Source organism: Emydura macquarii, unplaced genomic scaffold, assembly GCF_026122565.2.
Source record: "Emydura macquarii macquarii isolate MOO-44397 ecotype Brisbane River unplaced genomic scaffold, CSIRO-AGI_Emac_v2 contig_3240, whole genome shotgun sequence".
Lineage (NCBI taxonomy): Eukaryota > Metazoa > Chordata > Testudines > Chelidae > Emydura > Emydura macquarii.
This window is the reverse complement of record NW_027133377.1, coordinates 2568945-2582999: the sequence shown is the minus strand read 5'-3', so window position 1 is coordinate 2582999 and position 14055 is coordinate 2568945. Positions and strand designations below refer to the sequence as shown.

The 14055-nt window shown below is 39.9% G+C and overlaps 1 protein-coding gene across 3 annotated transcripts in view; it reads left to right on the top strand.

Moving 5' to 3' along the window:
* The window catches only part of HIPK3 (homeodomain interacting protein kinase 3), a 126615-nt gene that overhangs the window by 97587 nt on the left and 14973 nt on the right, over window positions 1-14055 (top strand). For 2 of the 3 annotated variants that reach the window (XM_067532109.1, XM_067532108.1), the window contains exons 7-14: window positions 429-588; window positions 952-1075; window positions 2245-2352; window positions 9218-9339; window positions 9555-9679; window positions 9783-9944; window positions 10990-11286; window positions 13549-13689. In XM_067532109.1, the coding sequence (XP_067388210.1) occupies window positions 429-588; window positions 952-1075; window positions 2245-2352; window positions 9218-9339; window positions 9555-9679; window positions 9783-9944; window positions 10990-11286; window positions 13549-13689 (1239 nt within the window). The remainder of the gene's footprint in view (window positions 1-428; window positions 589-951; window positions 1076-2244; window positions 2353-9217; window positions 9340-9554; window positions 9680-9782; window positions 9945-10989; window positions 11287-13548; window positions 13690-14055) is intronic. The other variant, XM_067532110.1, reaches the window with a different exon arrangement.

The following is a 14055-nucleotide window of genomic DNA, read 5'->3' as shown; positions in this document are numbered from 1 at the left end:
TAGATACATGGAAGTCTAAGGAAAGAACTTTTCATCCGTCTAATCCATCATCCTCTTTTAGTACATACCCCACTCATTAGCAGATACACTCAGCAGTACTGTTAGACACTACAAGCAGAAAATAGTTACAATTTATCTTTCTTGATATTAAACCATACATTCAATCAGTTTATCACTAATTACAAGAATTTTGGGCTTTTAGAGACGAGATTCCCATAAGCATAATTCTAGTTGTGCCTTGCCTTCTAGAATCATAGGTTTAGAAGGGATCGCAAGGGTCATCTAGTCTAACCCTCTGCCAAGATGCATGATTATGTTAATCTGGAAGTTGTGTTTTCAGAACCATATGTCCTTCCTTCACTGGAATTACTTGATACTTTTTGTAATGGAAATCTTTAATCAAAACTACTCAACTCTTCTCTCAACAGAGTGAAATCTTGTTTTCATATCATGGATGTCTGCAAATACAGATCAAACTCATATGACATAAGTAACTGCAATAAAACACCACTTATGAGACCAGTTGCCTCAGGCAGTGCAGCTAATCTGACAGCGAACTTCACCAAAATTGGCACAGTAAGGAGTCAGGTAAGAACTTTTGGCTATTAATTTAGTTTCTTATTTTGATTTTAAAATATGATCTAGAAATTGTTGTATTTGACAATAGTTGCAAAATCTTATTTTTTGTTCCCCCTTTGTATTGTTGTTCACTTTGTTCACTTTGAAAAAGTTAGTTTTCTAAGAGAGCTTTTGACTTGTCATCTTGAAAGTATTTTGTTTTATTACAGTGCCCTCCAGTGATCGAATGGTATTTCTTCATCTGAAATGTTTTGAAACTTCAGTTTCAGCAGAATTATTATTTGCTCTGTGTGAGAGTGAGTGTGTGTGAGAGAGGATAATAGAATATTCATTAATATAATATGGTCATCCATGGTAAATTTACTATTTCAGGCATTAACTGCATCTGCCCATTCAGTTTTACATCATGGAATACCACTGCAGGCAGGAACTGCTCAGTTTGGTTGCAATGATGGTTTTCAACAGGCACTGATTATATGTCCCCCACCTATCCAAGGTAGGATTAATTGATATTGTTTCATTTTCTGAATTATGAAAAGCAGCAGCTGTTACGGGTGTAGTTAATTTTCTGTATTTTTGCTATAAACTTTGTCTGAGAAACTTATAATTCTGCTATAAAAGCTTCCCAGACTGAAATTGGAAATATTAGCCGGCCCATACATCTTCAAACTAAAGTACAGCGATTTTTTTCCTATGCAACCCCTAGTAACATCAAAGTGTTATAACAATAGGAATCATGGAGTTAAAAACCTATACAAGACTTTGAAGTTTGTCAGGAAGGTGGTGAGAAACTACTTAATATCTTGAGACCCACTTGCAACTTAATTTTCTCTTGCTCCTGATGATTCCAGTTCATTGAGCCCCTCTAGTAGAAAATTCAAATCAACATCCACAGAAGTGATATTTCTGGGAATCCAGAGTTGCACGTCTCTTACCTATGGTCAGTAGCAAAGGCTCCTTGATGCAGAAAATTGGGGCTGGACAGTGAATTTCTGAATGATTCTGGGGAAAAATAAGGATGATTTTGATACTGTTCTTGAAGTTTCATTGGTTGAACCTCCAAAGAAAAGAGAACAGTGATAGGAAGCTATTAAATATTTTTTATTAAATAAATCTGTCTGGATGATAATGAAGTCCTACCATTGCATTTCTAGATTCATTTTCCCCACACTTTGATCCAAAACTCTCTGAATGTAATTGAAAGCTAAAATAGGAATTTATTAGCCTCATAGCCCCTCCAAAAATGTTTTGATAGCTTTCTGATACTTACCTTTTGTATTTTTGAAGTATAATATGTGTTATCGATCAAGCTGAGATACTTTAACTCATGATGTTAATAAGACTATCCGAGCATGATCTTTGTTCAACTACCTTTGACTGAGAACATTACAGTGTAAAGCACACCTCTCTCATTTGAGAGGCTAAATTTTCGAGCCTTTTACAGTTATGCTTTCATATTTGTAGGGTAGCAGATGTTAAAATATAGTGCAGTTCATAAATTTATTTTTATGAAGATAAACATTGCTACATATACTTAACTTTGGGTATGTGACTCTAAGGATATATGATTTAGAGTTGTCTCAAAGCTTTCAGAAGTTACAGAAACCATTATTAAGGTAGCACAAAGGAAGGTATGTATACCATATCCTAACATCCAATTGTCAGTTTTTTCTCCTTACAGCAGTTTAGGAGCTCAGTCACTCATTTTACCTGTGGGATTCCAGGGCAGATGTTGTCTTCTTAAAACTAGAGATCCTAACACCAGGCCAAAAGGTATTGCTATGAACTGGAACTGCTGTGCTTCTAGCACAAATCTGAAACATTTTCTTGTTTTTAGATGTGTGTGTATAGATATAGATGATAATGGTGATACTGTGTTCTATAATGTTGGATAATGAGATTTGATTTCTCTTCTGAATCTAGCATCAACAGTGTTCTAGCATCCTTTGGTGGGGTAGAGTGTTCTTTATGTGAATCTGCAACCCTCTTATCAGTTGAAAAGAATGACAGTGTCTAGGTCCAAAGGAGTCCTGTCCAGTCTACATCTTAAATGAGGATGGATCATAGCATGGGATCTTAAGGCTGTGCATGTGTGAAATAGGTTTAAAGTTTGGGCAAAGTAGGGAGAAACCTCTTGAAGTTTCAGTTAGGAATGCGGCAGATCCATGGAGACAGCATGTATAATTACCCTAATTAATTACCACTCTGCTGGATCCTGCAATTACTGTGTGTCGTTATGATGAACTAGCACAGTTGTATGTGACCATTACAGCCTGAACATACTGTTTCAAAAAGGTCAGGTGGCCACAATCATACTTTGTGGCAGGTTCTCTGCTCTGTTGTGCTCCCATTATGCTCAGGCAGCAGAAGCCACCCACAAGTCTCTTGCAAGGGAATTCCCACTGTGGAGGAATCCCCAGTGTGCAGAGCTGGTGAGGCTTTTATACCTCCCCATAGCCTATGGCACAGAGGATGCATCCAAGGTAGAGAAGAGGAGTATCTTGAGCTTGCTGCTCTCTGGCCATCCACAGCCTGCACATGGTCCCTTGAGGATTGTAGCCAGCTTACACAAGTGGAGCAACCTCAGCTCTAACCTGGGCTGGAGAATAGGATCGGGGAGCTAAAACTGGTGGTTGGTTCTCCTCTTTTTCTCTTTTAGGCTATCATTGGGTGGCTATGTGGAAGAGAAGGGGCCATCCTTTGCTAGGTGCTTCCCTAAGCTCTGGCCAAGCCAGCTGAGCACCTATCCTGCTGTCCTAGGGCCTCCCAAGCTGTGGGAGCTAGAAGCTCTCTAGATCTTCCCCATAGTGATATGCCTGATTGAAACATTTCAGATTAAAAATTACAATACAAATAGAAAATATTTTAATTCATAATTAAATACAAATCTTCTTAACAGAGTTGCCCTCAAGGACAACTTGGAATCTTGAGAGTTACACTTGAGCACCACTGTGCTATTTTGGTCTCAACCCCCCAAACAAGTCTGAGACCAAAATATTCAGTGCAGAATGCTTTGCTTTGGATAAATAGTCTGCAAAATACAAAATTAATAGGAACAGTCACCTGAGCCTGATCTGCGCCAGTGACTTAGATGTAAGGATCTGTATCCAGGTCCCCCTCAAACTGAATTTTTCTTTTACTATGAAAACCTTAAGTTCAGATCCAGAGTGTATAACTGATTCCTTGATTTCTTCTGTATTAGTTATAGGGCAGTTCTAAATTTCAGCTTTAGGTAGGAATTTTACCAAAATTCTGGTATTCAGCCTTAGCCAAATATTCCAATAATTTTTTAAAAGCTGAATAATGACACTAGCCCACAGGAGTCTGAGATTCTAAATCCTAAATCGGGCTTCTGCATGATGCTTTGGCATGTGCAATCCCAGTCTCCTATGGGCTGCTGGAAAAAGTAGGTTTTTCAGGCCAGAAAATCCTACATTCCATGCAGGGCTGGTGAAGACTGGCTATCCCAGAAGATTCCTTATGCTCTCCAGGAATCTCTCTTTGGGAGCATGGAGTAGTAATGGAATTGGGGTAGTGGACCTTGAGGAAACCTCATGCTCTCTGAGTAAGTGTGGGCAATGGATAGGGGTCTTGGAACAGTGTGTGGGATGGGTCTTGGAAGGAAAGCAATAGGGGGAACATGGGAGGGAAAGGGCAGGAGGGATGCAGAAGAAAAGGATAGAAAATAACAAAAAGGAGGAGAAAAAATCACAGGACAAAAGGAAAAAGGTTTTAATAGAGGAAAAAAATAGAAGTGGGAGATGAAGAGAGACCAACACAGTTTTATGTTTAGTAATTTATTCTTTGTTCTTTAGCTAAATACCATTTACAGGTATCACATGAACACTAAAATTAAGGATTTGGTATGCATATAAAGGCAGTACCACCAATAAGATTTATTCCACCTTATCTTTGGGGATAGTGGTTTAATTGCATTGGTCTTAAGGAAGGAGATGACAAGTTGGCAGGACCTTTCCTTATAGTAATTCTGTAACATCAGTTTGAGGTAGACATTTTGAAATTCCTGAAAAGAAATCTTTAGGATAATGCCTAATATCCAATTACTGGAAATGTTTGGTAGCCTATGAGATGCCAGTCTTAGCATACAAGTGCTTTCTGTCTTCCTCTGAGGCAGACTAGAAAATAACCAGCGTACCATAGGGATGTGTACCTTTGTACATGTATATAAGAACATAGATTGAGGCCTGGTCTACACTGGTGACGTAAAGTCACTTATGTTGACCCACGTACACCTGCGTCTACACTAGCACCACTGTTAATTCGAATTAAGTCGCCTTGAAAATCGACTTAATAAGACCACCTCTGCAAGTGGCGTAGTGCCTAAATCAGTGTAGACACAATTTCACTTAAATCGAATTTATTGGCCTCCAGGAGGTATTTCACAATGCCCCGTTTTGACCGCTCTGGACAGTTGCGCTGTGCTGCTCTGTGGTCACACTACCAGGAAATGTCCCCTCCCCTCAACCCCAGGAAGATTTGAATTTTCATTTCCTGTGCTGCCAGCATGGAGAGAGCTTTGTCACTTTGAATTTTCATTTCCTGTGCTGCCAGCGTGGAGAGAGCTTTGTCACTATTCTTCACATGGCTACTGCAAAGCCCAAATGCGCTCCAGCATGACCAGAGGTCTTAGATCTCATCAGGCTGTGGGGCGAGGAGTCCATTCTGGCTGATCGCAGAGCCAGCAAAAGGAATCTGGACATTTATGGGAAGATATTCCAGGCCATGCTGGAGAAGGGAAACGAGGGACGCTCAGCAGTGCCGCGTGAAGATCAAGGAGCTGTGTCAGTCACATCAGAAAGCCAGGAAAGCTAACAGCTGTTCTGGCTCCTCGCCCAAAACATGCCGCTTCTATGGTGAGGTGCATGCAATTCTCGGTGGTGATTATGAAGGACACAGCACGCAGATATCACAGAAGGGAGGTTCTTCTCAGTCATGTCCAGCCTAGAGAGGAGACTCCTCCATCTACCCTTTAAACACTCAAAGGCACATTCTACAACCATTCTGCAACTGCTTAACCTCTTATTAAAACACTCCTTGTTGCTGTCAAGGTGACCGGTGTATGGCTTCCTTAGTCAAGGGAGCAAGGGGTAAGCAGGACATGGGCATTTCCACACCCCCAATTCGCATTTTTTGGTCTGGGGAAAAAGTGCCCGCCTGCATGTTAGAGAACAGCCTCAAATTACGAAATACACGCCCGTCATGCACCTTCCCAGACCACCCCACATAGATGTCAGTGAAACGATCCCTGTGATCCACAAGCCCCTGCACGACCATGGAAAAGTACCCCTTGCGGTTTATGTACTCGGTTGCTAGGTAGGCAGGTGCTAAGATAGGGATGTGCATCCCATCAGTGGCCCCCCAGCAGTTTGGGAACCCCATCGTGGCAAACCCCTCCACTATGTCCTGCACATTTCCCAAAGTCATATCCTTCGTAGCAGAAGTCTATTGATGGCCCTGCATACTTGAATCATGGCAGTGCCCACTGTAGATTTAACGACTCCGAATTGATTCCAAACCGAGCGGTAACAGTCAGGGGTTGCCAGCTTCCACAGAGCGATGGCGACTCTCTTCTCCACCATCAGAGCTTGTCTCAAGTGAGTATTCACGCGCTTCAGGGACGGGGTCAGCTCCGAGCACAGTTCCAGGAAAGTTGGCTTTCGCATACGAAAGTTTTGCAGCCACTGATCATCATCCCACAGCTGCAAAACAATGCGGTCCCACCAGTCTGTGCTTGTTTCCCTGGACCAGAACCGGCGCTCCATGGACTGCAGATGATTCGTTACAGCCTGCAGCAATCAGGAATTATTCTGCTTGTTGCAGGGCAGCCTCGGTGGCATGGGTGTTGTGTGTGCTTCTTCTTCTCGCTCTACTTCGAAAATACTCGATAAGTCATGATGTATTTGTAACGCTCACAATAATAGTGCAGAGTTGAGCTAGCTCCATGTCTCTGCAGCAATGGCGAGCGCGGGGAGTAAAAAAAAGGCACAAAAATACTTTTCTTGTTTGTTTGGGGGGGGGGGGGGTAGAAAGGAGGGGGAAGCAGCATTGCATCATAGGACGATGACACTCGTCCGAACAGCCACCGCGGCTAGTTGCACTGTGGGATAGATACCCACATTGCACTGCTTTGCGATTCGAATTAAGAGTGCTCAGTGTAAATGCAGGAGACCTGTGCAAACAGTGTAGTGTGTACACACTGCTGCAACTTCTAAAAATCAGCTGCTGAAAGTCGACTTAAAGTAAGTAGACTTCTCTCGGCAGTGTAGACATGACCTGAGGCTTTATTCTCCTAAACAAACACATACACATTATGCAAACACAGATTTTATTGTTTGAAAGGACTTGTATCATACAGTGTCTGGAATCTGAACGTAGATATTTATGGGAAGAAACTCTAGTTCTTGATGTTTGTATTTTTTAAACTCTACCTATTGAATATAAGCTGTTTTGACAAGAACAGTCTCTCTCATTTCAAATCACTGTCAACTATTGAAAAAAGATGTGTGTTGCAAAAGATGTGTGTTTCAACTATTGAAAAAAGACACTTGTGTGTTGCATTTCAATTTGGTTGTATTCTTTCATCTTTGCCTTTTCTCTGAAGATGTTAGCCATTGCTGCAATGCACACCTATATTGAGAGGCCATGTGTTCTTGCTGGAAAGTGGTCACTCTTTGAAAGGGATAATGAAATTATTATGGGAGCTGCAGGTGTTAAGAGTATTTTGTAAATTATCCTAAATTCCACTTAATTCTTTCTCACCAACTGGAAGTTATAGGGGCCCTGCTAGACATTGTCTGAGGAAAAGCATTTCTACTTAAATTAAGAACCCAAGAAAACTTGCCCTTTCTTAAGATAAAGATAGAGCCATCAGATGTTGCCAACAATGTTATTCATGGCTTTTGCCTCTATCCTGGATTGCAGAAATTTCTGAAAGCTTTGAGTACTCCAGTCCAAAGTGTTCTAGATTGTGAGCCAAACATATAACTTTACGCACAGATTATTTCCTTCTGAGTATACTAATTACAGGTAAGTAATCTATTCTCTGCTTATGGTACATATCTGCTTAAAAAAAGGTGTTGTTATTTTAGTAATACCCAAGTTAATAAATTGGATGTTGAAAAGGACACAGTACATGAAAAATAGTGGTCTTTGGATTCCATTGCCTGCTCGTAGTTCTATGCTGAACTGTGGAATCAGTCATGATTTAAGCATAACTTGAATGGAGGGAACAAACATACTGGTTTCAGCACCTACGGGACAAGCTGAGTTTCTGGGGGGGAGGTGATGGGAGAGAAATATTAACAATATTTGGTGCTGTTCAGCATTCTCTATTTTCTGCTGTGTAGAATATCCTAGGTTGTGAGTTGCACTGCTCTTGTCAGAGTCAAAGTGCTGCTTCCCTATATGGCTGGGTGGAAGAAATTACTCAACAAAGCTTTTTAAATTCCAAGCCTTTGATCAAACAGTTAAATTTAGCATAGCAAAATGGCATGCTCAAAGCTGTTCAGCAGATTGAAATAAAGATAAAAAATGAACTCTTAATGAACAAGTGAATTTATAATATTAAACAGTAGTTACCTGTCATCCATATGTGTATTGCTTAGTAATTGTTTGCAGTGTGAGTCATGTAAAAGACAAAACCAGAAGTCAGAATTAGTATATTCTCATTGGTAGTAGAACCTGCAGTGAAATAAAACTCTTTGTTTATTTTTTTCAACAGTATTTTTAATAAAACTACTCCCCACTCCTTTATTTAAATTGTTAGGTCACCTGAAAATTATTGCTTGGTGTAAACATTGCGCCATTTTTTGTCTGTGGCTGTCTGAGTCTGGTAAAGCCAAGTAGGGATGACAAGCTGTTGAGAGCCCATGGAACATTAGAGAGGATGTCTTTCCTAGACTGCTGTTGCTGTAATATTTCATGTGTGCATCAATTCACAGTGCCAGGACACATACAAGAGAAGCAGGTTGTGGGTTGGCTGTCACAGGCTCCCCTGAAAAGATTTTATGCATTGTAAGGAAATTCAAATACAGGTTCCCCACAGAAGATCCTAAAACCAGACAGAAGTGGTCACATGTATGTGGTTTCCTTACAGGCATTACTATTGAGAGCTAGCGGAATTGATAGACACATTATGGAAAGAGAGGATGTCAGCTGGTAGGGTGTGATTTGAGTTACATGGGACTCAGTGGAAAGCTGTGAAGTAAGCCATTGAGACACTGGTGCAGTTTTGCTTGGCTGCCCTGCAACTGGGGAAATTTGTAATAGACAATAAAATTCTCAGCATTGTAGAAAGCTGTGAGCATGAGTCATTCTGCTGAGGATAAAATATAACTGGTCTCTTCTATAGTACGTGTTTTCATAATGATCACAAAAATTACAGTAACACATACTTGAACAGATAGGTACTGAAACACAATCTTCTCTAAAATAAATCACATTGATTAATCCAGTTTGAAAGGTCTAAATCAGTGATTTGACTGAATTATAAACATAGCAAGAAAAATGAAATGTCTGATTAAAAATCTCTTCATCAGTGTTTTCATTTTGCTCAAGTTATATCATAACATTTTGTTTAAAGCCTGTATGATTCATTGGTTTTTCCTTTTCCCATTAGGAATTCCTACAAACCATGGTAAGCCCACTGGTTACTCGCTGATGGTAGATAACGCAGTTCCATTGGTGACACAGGCCCCTGCCATACAGCCACTACACATACGAGCAGGAGTCCTTTCTCAGGTTGGTTCATTTGGAATTGTGTATTTTAAAAATGGCTATTACAAATTTTATATTACTAAGACACTTAAGAAATCTGTATTTGTAAATATTACCTGTGATATGTCTTTAAAGTGCCTAATTTCAATCACTTTTTAAATATTTATGCTGAGTTTTAAGCAGCTAATATAAATCCAGGTTATTTGCTACTTGATGAAATCTGCTTTACTTTACAACAGCCATGGTCTAATCGAACTCAGCAAATACTGGTTCCTGCTTGGCAACAAGTAACACCTGTGGCTCCTTCTACTGCAACTCTAGTCTCTGATCCTGTGGCTGGTCCACAAAGGTTTGGAGACTGGGGGTAAGTCCAAAAAGTTTTGTACAACACATTTTTAGGACTTTTGTATAACAAAGAATATGGATCTAAGTTAGAGTTTACAACTTATTCTCTCTTCTCGCCTTAGGAAGGTGATTCCTCATGGCAGCCATTACAATTCAGTGATACCACAGCCTCTCTTAACCAATCAAATAACTTTGTCTGCCACTCAGCCAATTAGCGTGGGCATTGCACATGTTGTCTGGCCACAGCCTGCAGCTACCAAGAGAAATAAACTGTGCCAGAACAGGTTGGTAAAATAGTATTTTTTGTATTTGGTGTAGATGTTAAGATCATAGCTTCACAATCTTTGTACAGTGGGATAAGAATAATGCATGCTCGCTAAGGTCATTGATTGTACTCAAACTGTCCTGTTGCCCCTTTTAAAAATAAACACCTAGCTAGCTTCCTTGTTAATTTCTCTGAGATATTTTGGTAAATGGGATGGGAGACATGAAATGGAAATAAACTTTTTTACCTTTGATCTATTATCTGCCTGTGATAGTAGGAGCTTTATCTATACATGTGCTTAAATGGCGTTTGGCAAGAGTTTACAAATGTGTTGAGGTAATCCTAATTAGATGTTCCTAATCCATTTGCATGAGGACTCATCAGGTTCAAACAATTAAAAAGAAAGAAGTTCTATAATAGTGGCCATAACATGGCTAGACTAGTATTAAGAATAGTCTTTCTTTTGCTGGCAGCAATAAACACTTTAGGTGCTCACTGGAGAAAATGTGCCCCATAACTACAGAAGTGATTTGCAAAGGTATGGGATGTTATACTAATGGAGAAACCAAGGCTATAAAAAACCATTATGGTGGTGGTTATACTACTGGATTCCTTTTCTAGTGTTTGCTAAGGCAAGGCATCATCCAAAGCCATTGATGTCAGTGAGAATCTTTCCAATGAATCAGGGCTGTGGTGTCCAAGCTAGCATTTCTTCATTCCTTTTTTCCTTTAAGAGAGAATGGTGCTTTCAGCATATTGTAGTACATTTCATTGGTAAATCCAGCCTTGGACCTTACGTTGCAGCATCCAGAACAACCCTGCTTGCTATTTGCAATGCTTATCTGGAAATTTTACCATTATTCTTAGAGAATACCACATATGCAGTATATTTACCTGTATGTTCACTGCTTTGTTTTACACTTTATTTTTATTCCTGGATGTATAAAGATGATGTTTTAATCTACTTGGCTTTTTTTAAATTGAGGGTGCGGGGTGGGGAATAGAATTAAGATTTCAAGTATGTTATAAAGTTCTAGCTGTCTAATGAGGTGTCTTCTTCACAGGAGTAATACGTTACAAAATACCAATATCCAAAATTCAGCGTTTATGTCTCCAAAGTTAATTAATGTGAAGGCTGTCAAGAGTGTAAGTTGTATAGAAGCACAGGACAATCGTAACTCAGAAGGACAGGAAAGGAACTGTTGCGAAACATCTGTCAGGCAAGACCCTGATTCATCTGTTTCAAACAAACAGCGCCAGGCTATCATCATTGCAGATTCCCCCAGTCCAGCAGTTAGTGTGATCACCATCAGTAGTGACACGGATGAAGACGACACAGGACAAAGACATTCACTAAGAGAGTAAGATCTTTTTAATATGTCTAGTTATATTTAACTGTTCTCAAACTAAGAAATGTGCAGTGATTACAGCAAAATCCTCTAGTTCTGCTACTATGTGTAGTCAGTATTTGATTTTAAACACAATGGTGGTCCGTGTACTTCCAACTGAATTTTGGTAGAAAAGACAACTCCGCAGCAGTATTGTATTTGGGAACTGAAGGCTACTTGTAAAATTCTACTTTGTGAGGCTACGCAAGCAGCACATTCATAACAGGGACAGAGTGTTTAGTATTCTTTTTATAACAGGAGATGAGTTGTTAAAGTGTGAAAATTGGCTACTTAGGTCTAGCATGTTTATTGATTTTCTTTCTTAATATTGGCTTACACTGTTATACATACCAACCTCTGAAGCATTACATGTATCTGTGTATGAAATTGAAGGTTGAGCATGGGCGATAGAAATTCCATCCTAAAAGATTTTTCTCCAATAAGTTCTGATAAATTATTCCATATTAAATTACAGTAAATCAAAGAAAATATCATTTTCATTTGAATGCACTTTCGTTCCTTATGGCTGTGAATTAGGAGCTTTTCCTTAAACATAAGTTTGAGGAAGCCTAATGTCATCTGATAGTTCAGGTGAATCTGAAATGGGTAAACAGGCAAACAGAAGATAAAAATTTAGGGCCATACATTCAAAATATGATCGTAGTGTGTTTGCAGTTGTCTATATAAAATTAATTGTTCATATAATTTTTACACATTGCTTGCGCACACAAATGATCTATTCTACATATAAAATACTCACTTTTGTGTGTAAATTGAATGCAAATAAGGTTTTTATGTACCACCATTTATGTTCAGTAGTTGTAGTTAGGCTTGGCAGTATTTGAATTTTTTTTTCAGTTTTGACCATTAATATAGATCTTTATCATCCCCCAATTTTTAACTACTTTTATGTTTACAGTGGGGTCGCGTGGGGGTTAGGGCAGCACTGACAGTGGGACTGCAAGGGTCTCCCTTCATGGCCAAAGACACTTGGGTGCAAGGTGCAGGGAGGCTGCAGTCTTGGCCTGGCAGAGTAGAGACTGCCCCCATCTAGAGCTGCAAAGGAGGAGGATGAACCCCTGTTTCCGGGGAGGCCACGCTGTTACTGAACATTCCTGTCTGGGGATGGCCCTCACATTTCTGGCTGCTGAGAGAGTGGGACTGTGACAATGGAGCTGCTAATACCACTTGTGGAGCTGCCAATACCAGATTCCTGCAGGCACAAAATCAGGGGAAGTCTGTGGCCCTAGTGGGTCAGAGCAGAGACCCCCAGCAAGGACTGTGAGGGGAAAGAAGACCCCTTGGCCATGGGAGAGGTCAACCCGTTGCTGAATGGCTCCTACCCAGGGACAGAGCTATGCAGCATCAGGGTGGTCTCTCGCATGGCCGGGGACTCATCGTCCTGCTCGTAGCCCTGGTTGGGGGGTTCTCTGCTCTGCTCCATTAGGTCCACAGCTTTCCCCGCACATTGCGCCTGCGCACACATACACATTTGGACATACTGGACACTTGGACATAATACATTTGGACATACACATTTGTTTGATATATTTCAAGGCAGTCCAGGTTGCTACACAATTCCAATTTAATTGTAAAAGATATGTGACTAAATACCCTGGACTGCTTTAAAAATCTTTTTCATGCTTGCATCCACACTTTCCCCACTTATGCCACATTTTATTTTCATCACATATGGTGGGGAGTGTGAGGAGAATCAGCTACTACTATGGCAGAGATGATACAGAGGGTTTGTTTTTTATAAATTTATTTAGGGCAATAGCCTATAGTCCTTTTGTAAATCAAAATTCCCAGTGAAGCCAGCAGGAGTCATATTTGAGTAAAGACTGCAAGATTTGGTCTGACCCTATGGCCAAATGTTTTTACCTTGGGTGCCTAATATTCTTCATTCATATTTAGGCACCAAAATAAAAATGACCTGATTTTTCAAAGGTGGTGTGTACCTGCAGCTCTCACTGACTTTAAAGGGATTTGTGGGTGTTCATAAATTCTGAACTTTTATTTAAAAGCCTAAATATGGATAAATAAGGCCTTACTTTAGGCTTCAGAGTTATAAAAATGTAGGTCAAAATTTCCAAAGGGCCCCATAAAACTTTAGATTGTGTACGAGTGGAATGCTAAACAGGAATAAGAATAGTTGCTTTTCATCTTCTGGGTGATAGCGCCCATCCCCTTTCCAGTGTACTATTCAATAACTTTTTTTTTTCTTTGTGTCAGATGTAAAGGTAGCCTAGATTGTGAAGCCTGCCAGAGCACTATGAATATTGACCGTGTGTGTTCGTTAAGCAGCCCTGATAGCACTTTGAGCACTAGCTCCTCTGGCCAGTCTAGTCCATCCCCTTGCAAGAGACCCAACAGGTAAAGTTATATTGTTTTCAGTATACAGTGCAAGCCTGATTTTTAGTGAAACTCCTGACATTTTTAGTTCATTGTCTTTTGCTTTGCCAGATTTAGTGAATTTCTCTTTCACAGGCTAACGTATGTTTTGAAAAAATTATATCATTCTGAGATGTATATGTATGTAAATTATGTATATTTATACATCATAGCTAGTTCATTAATTGTTTGATACTGTTTTCATGTCACTGAATGGCTTCATAGTGTTGACCTGAATGGCAATAATGTATAGTGTTTGTTTAAAAAAAAAAAAAAAAAATCATAAAATTACACACACAAACCTCCATTAGAAGAACATTGATTGCAAAGTCAAGCACTCAAAAGTTA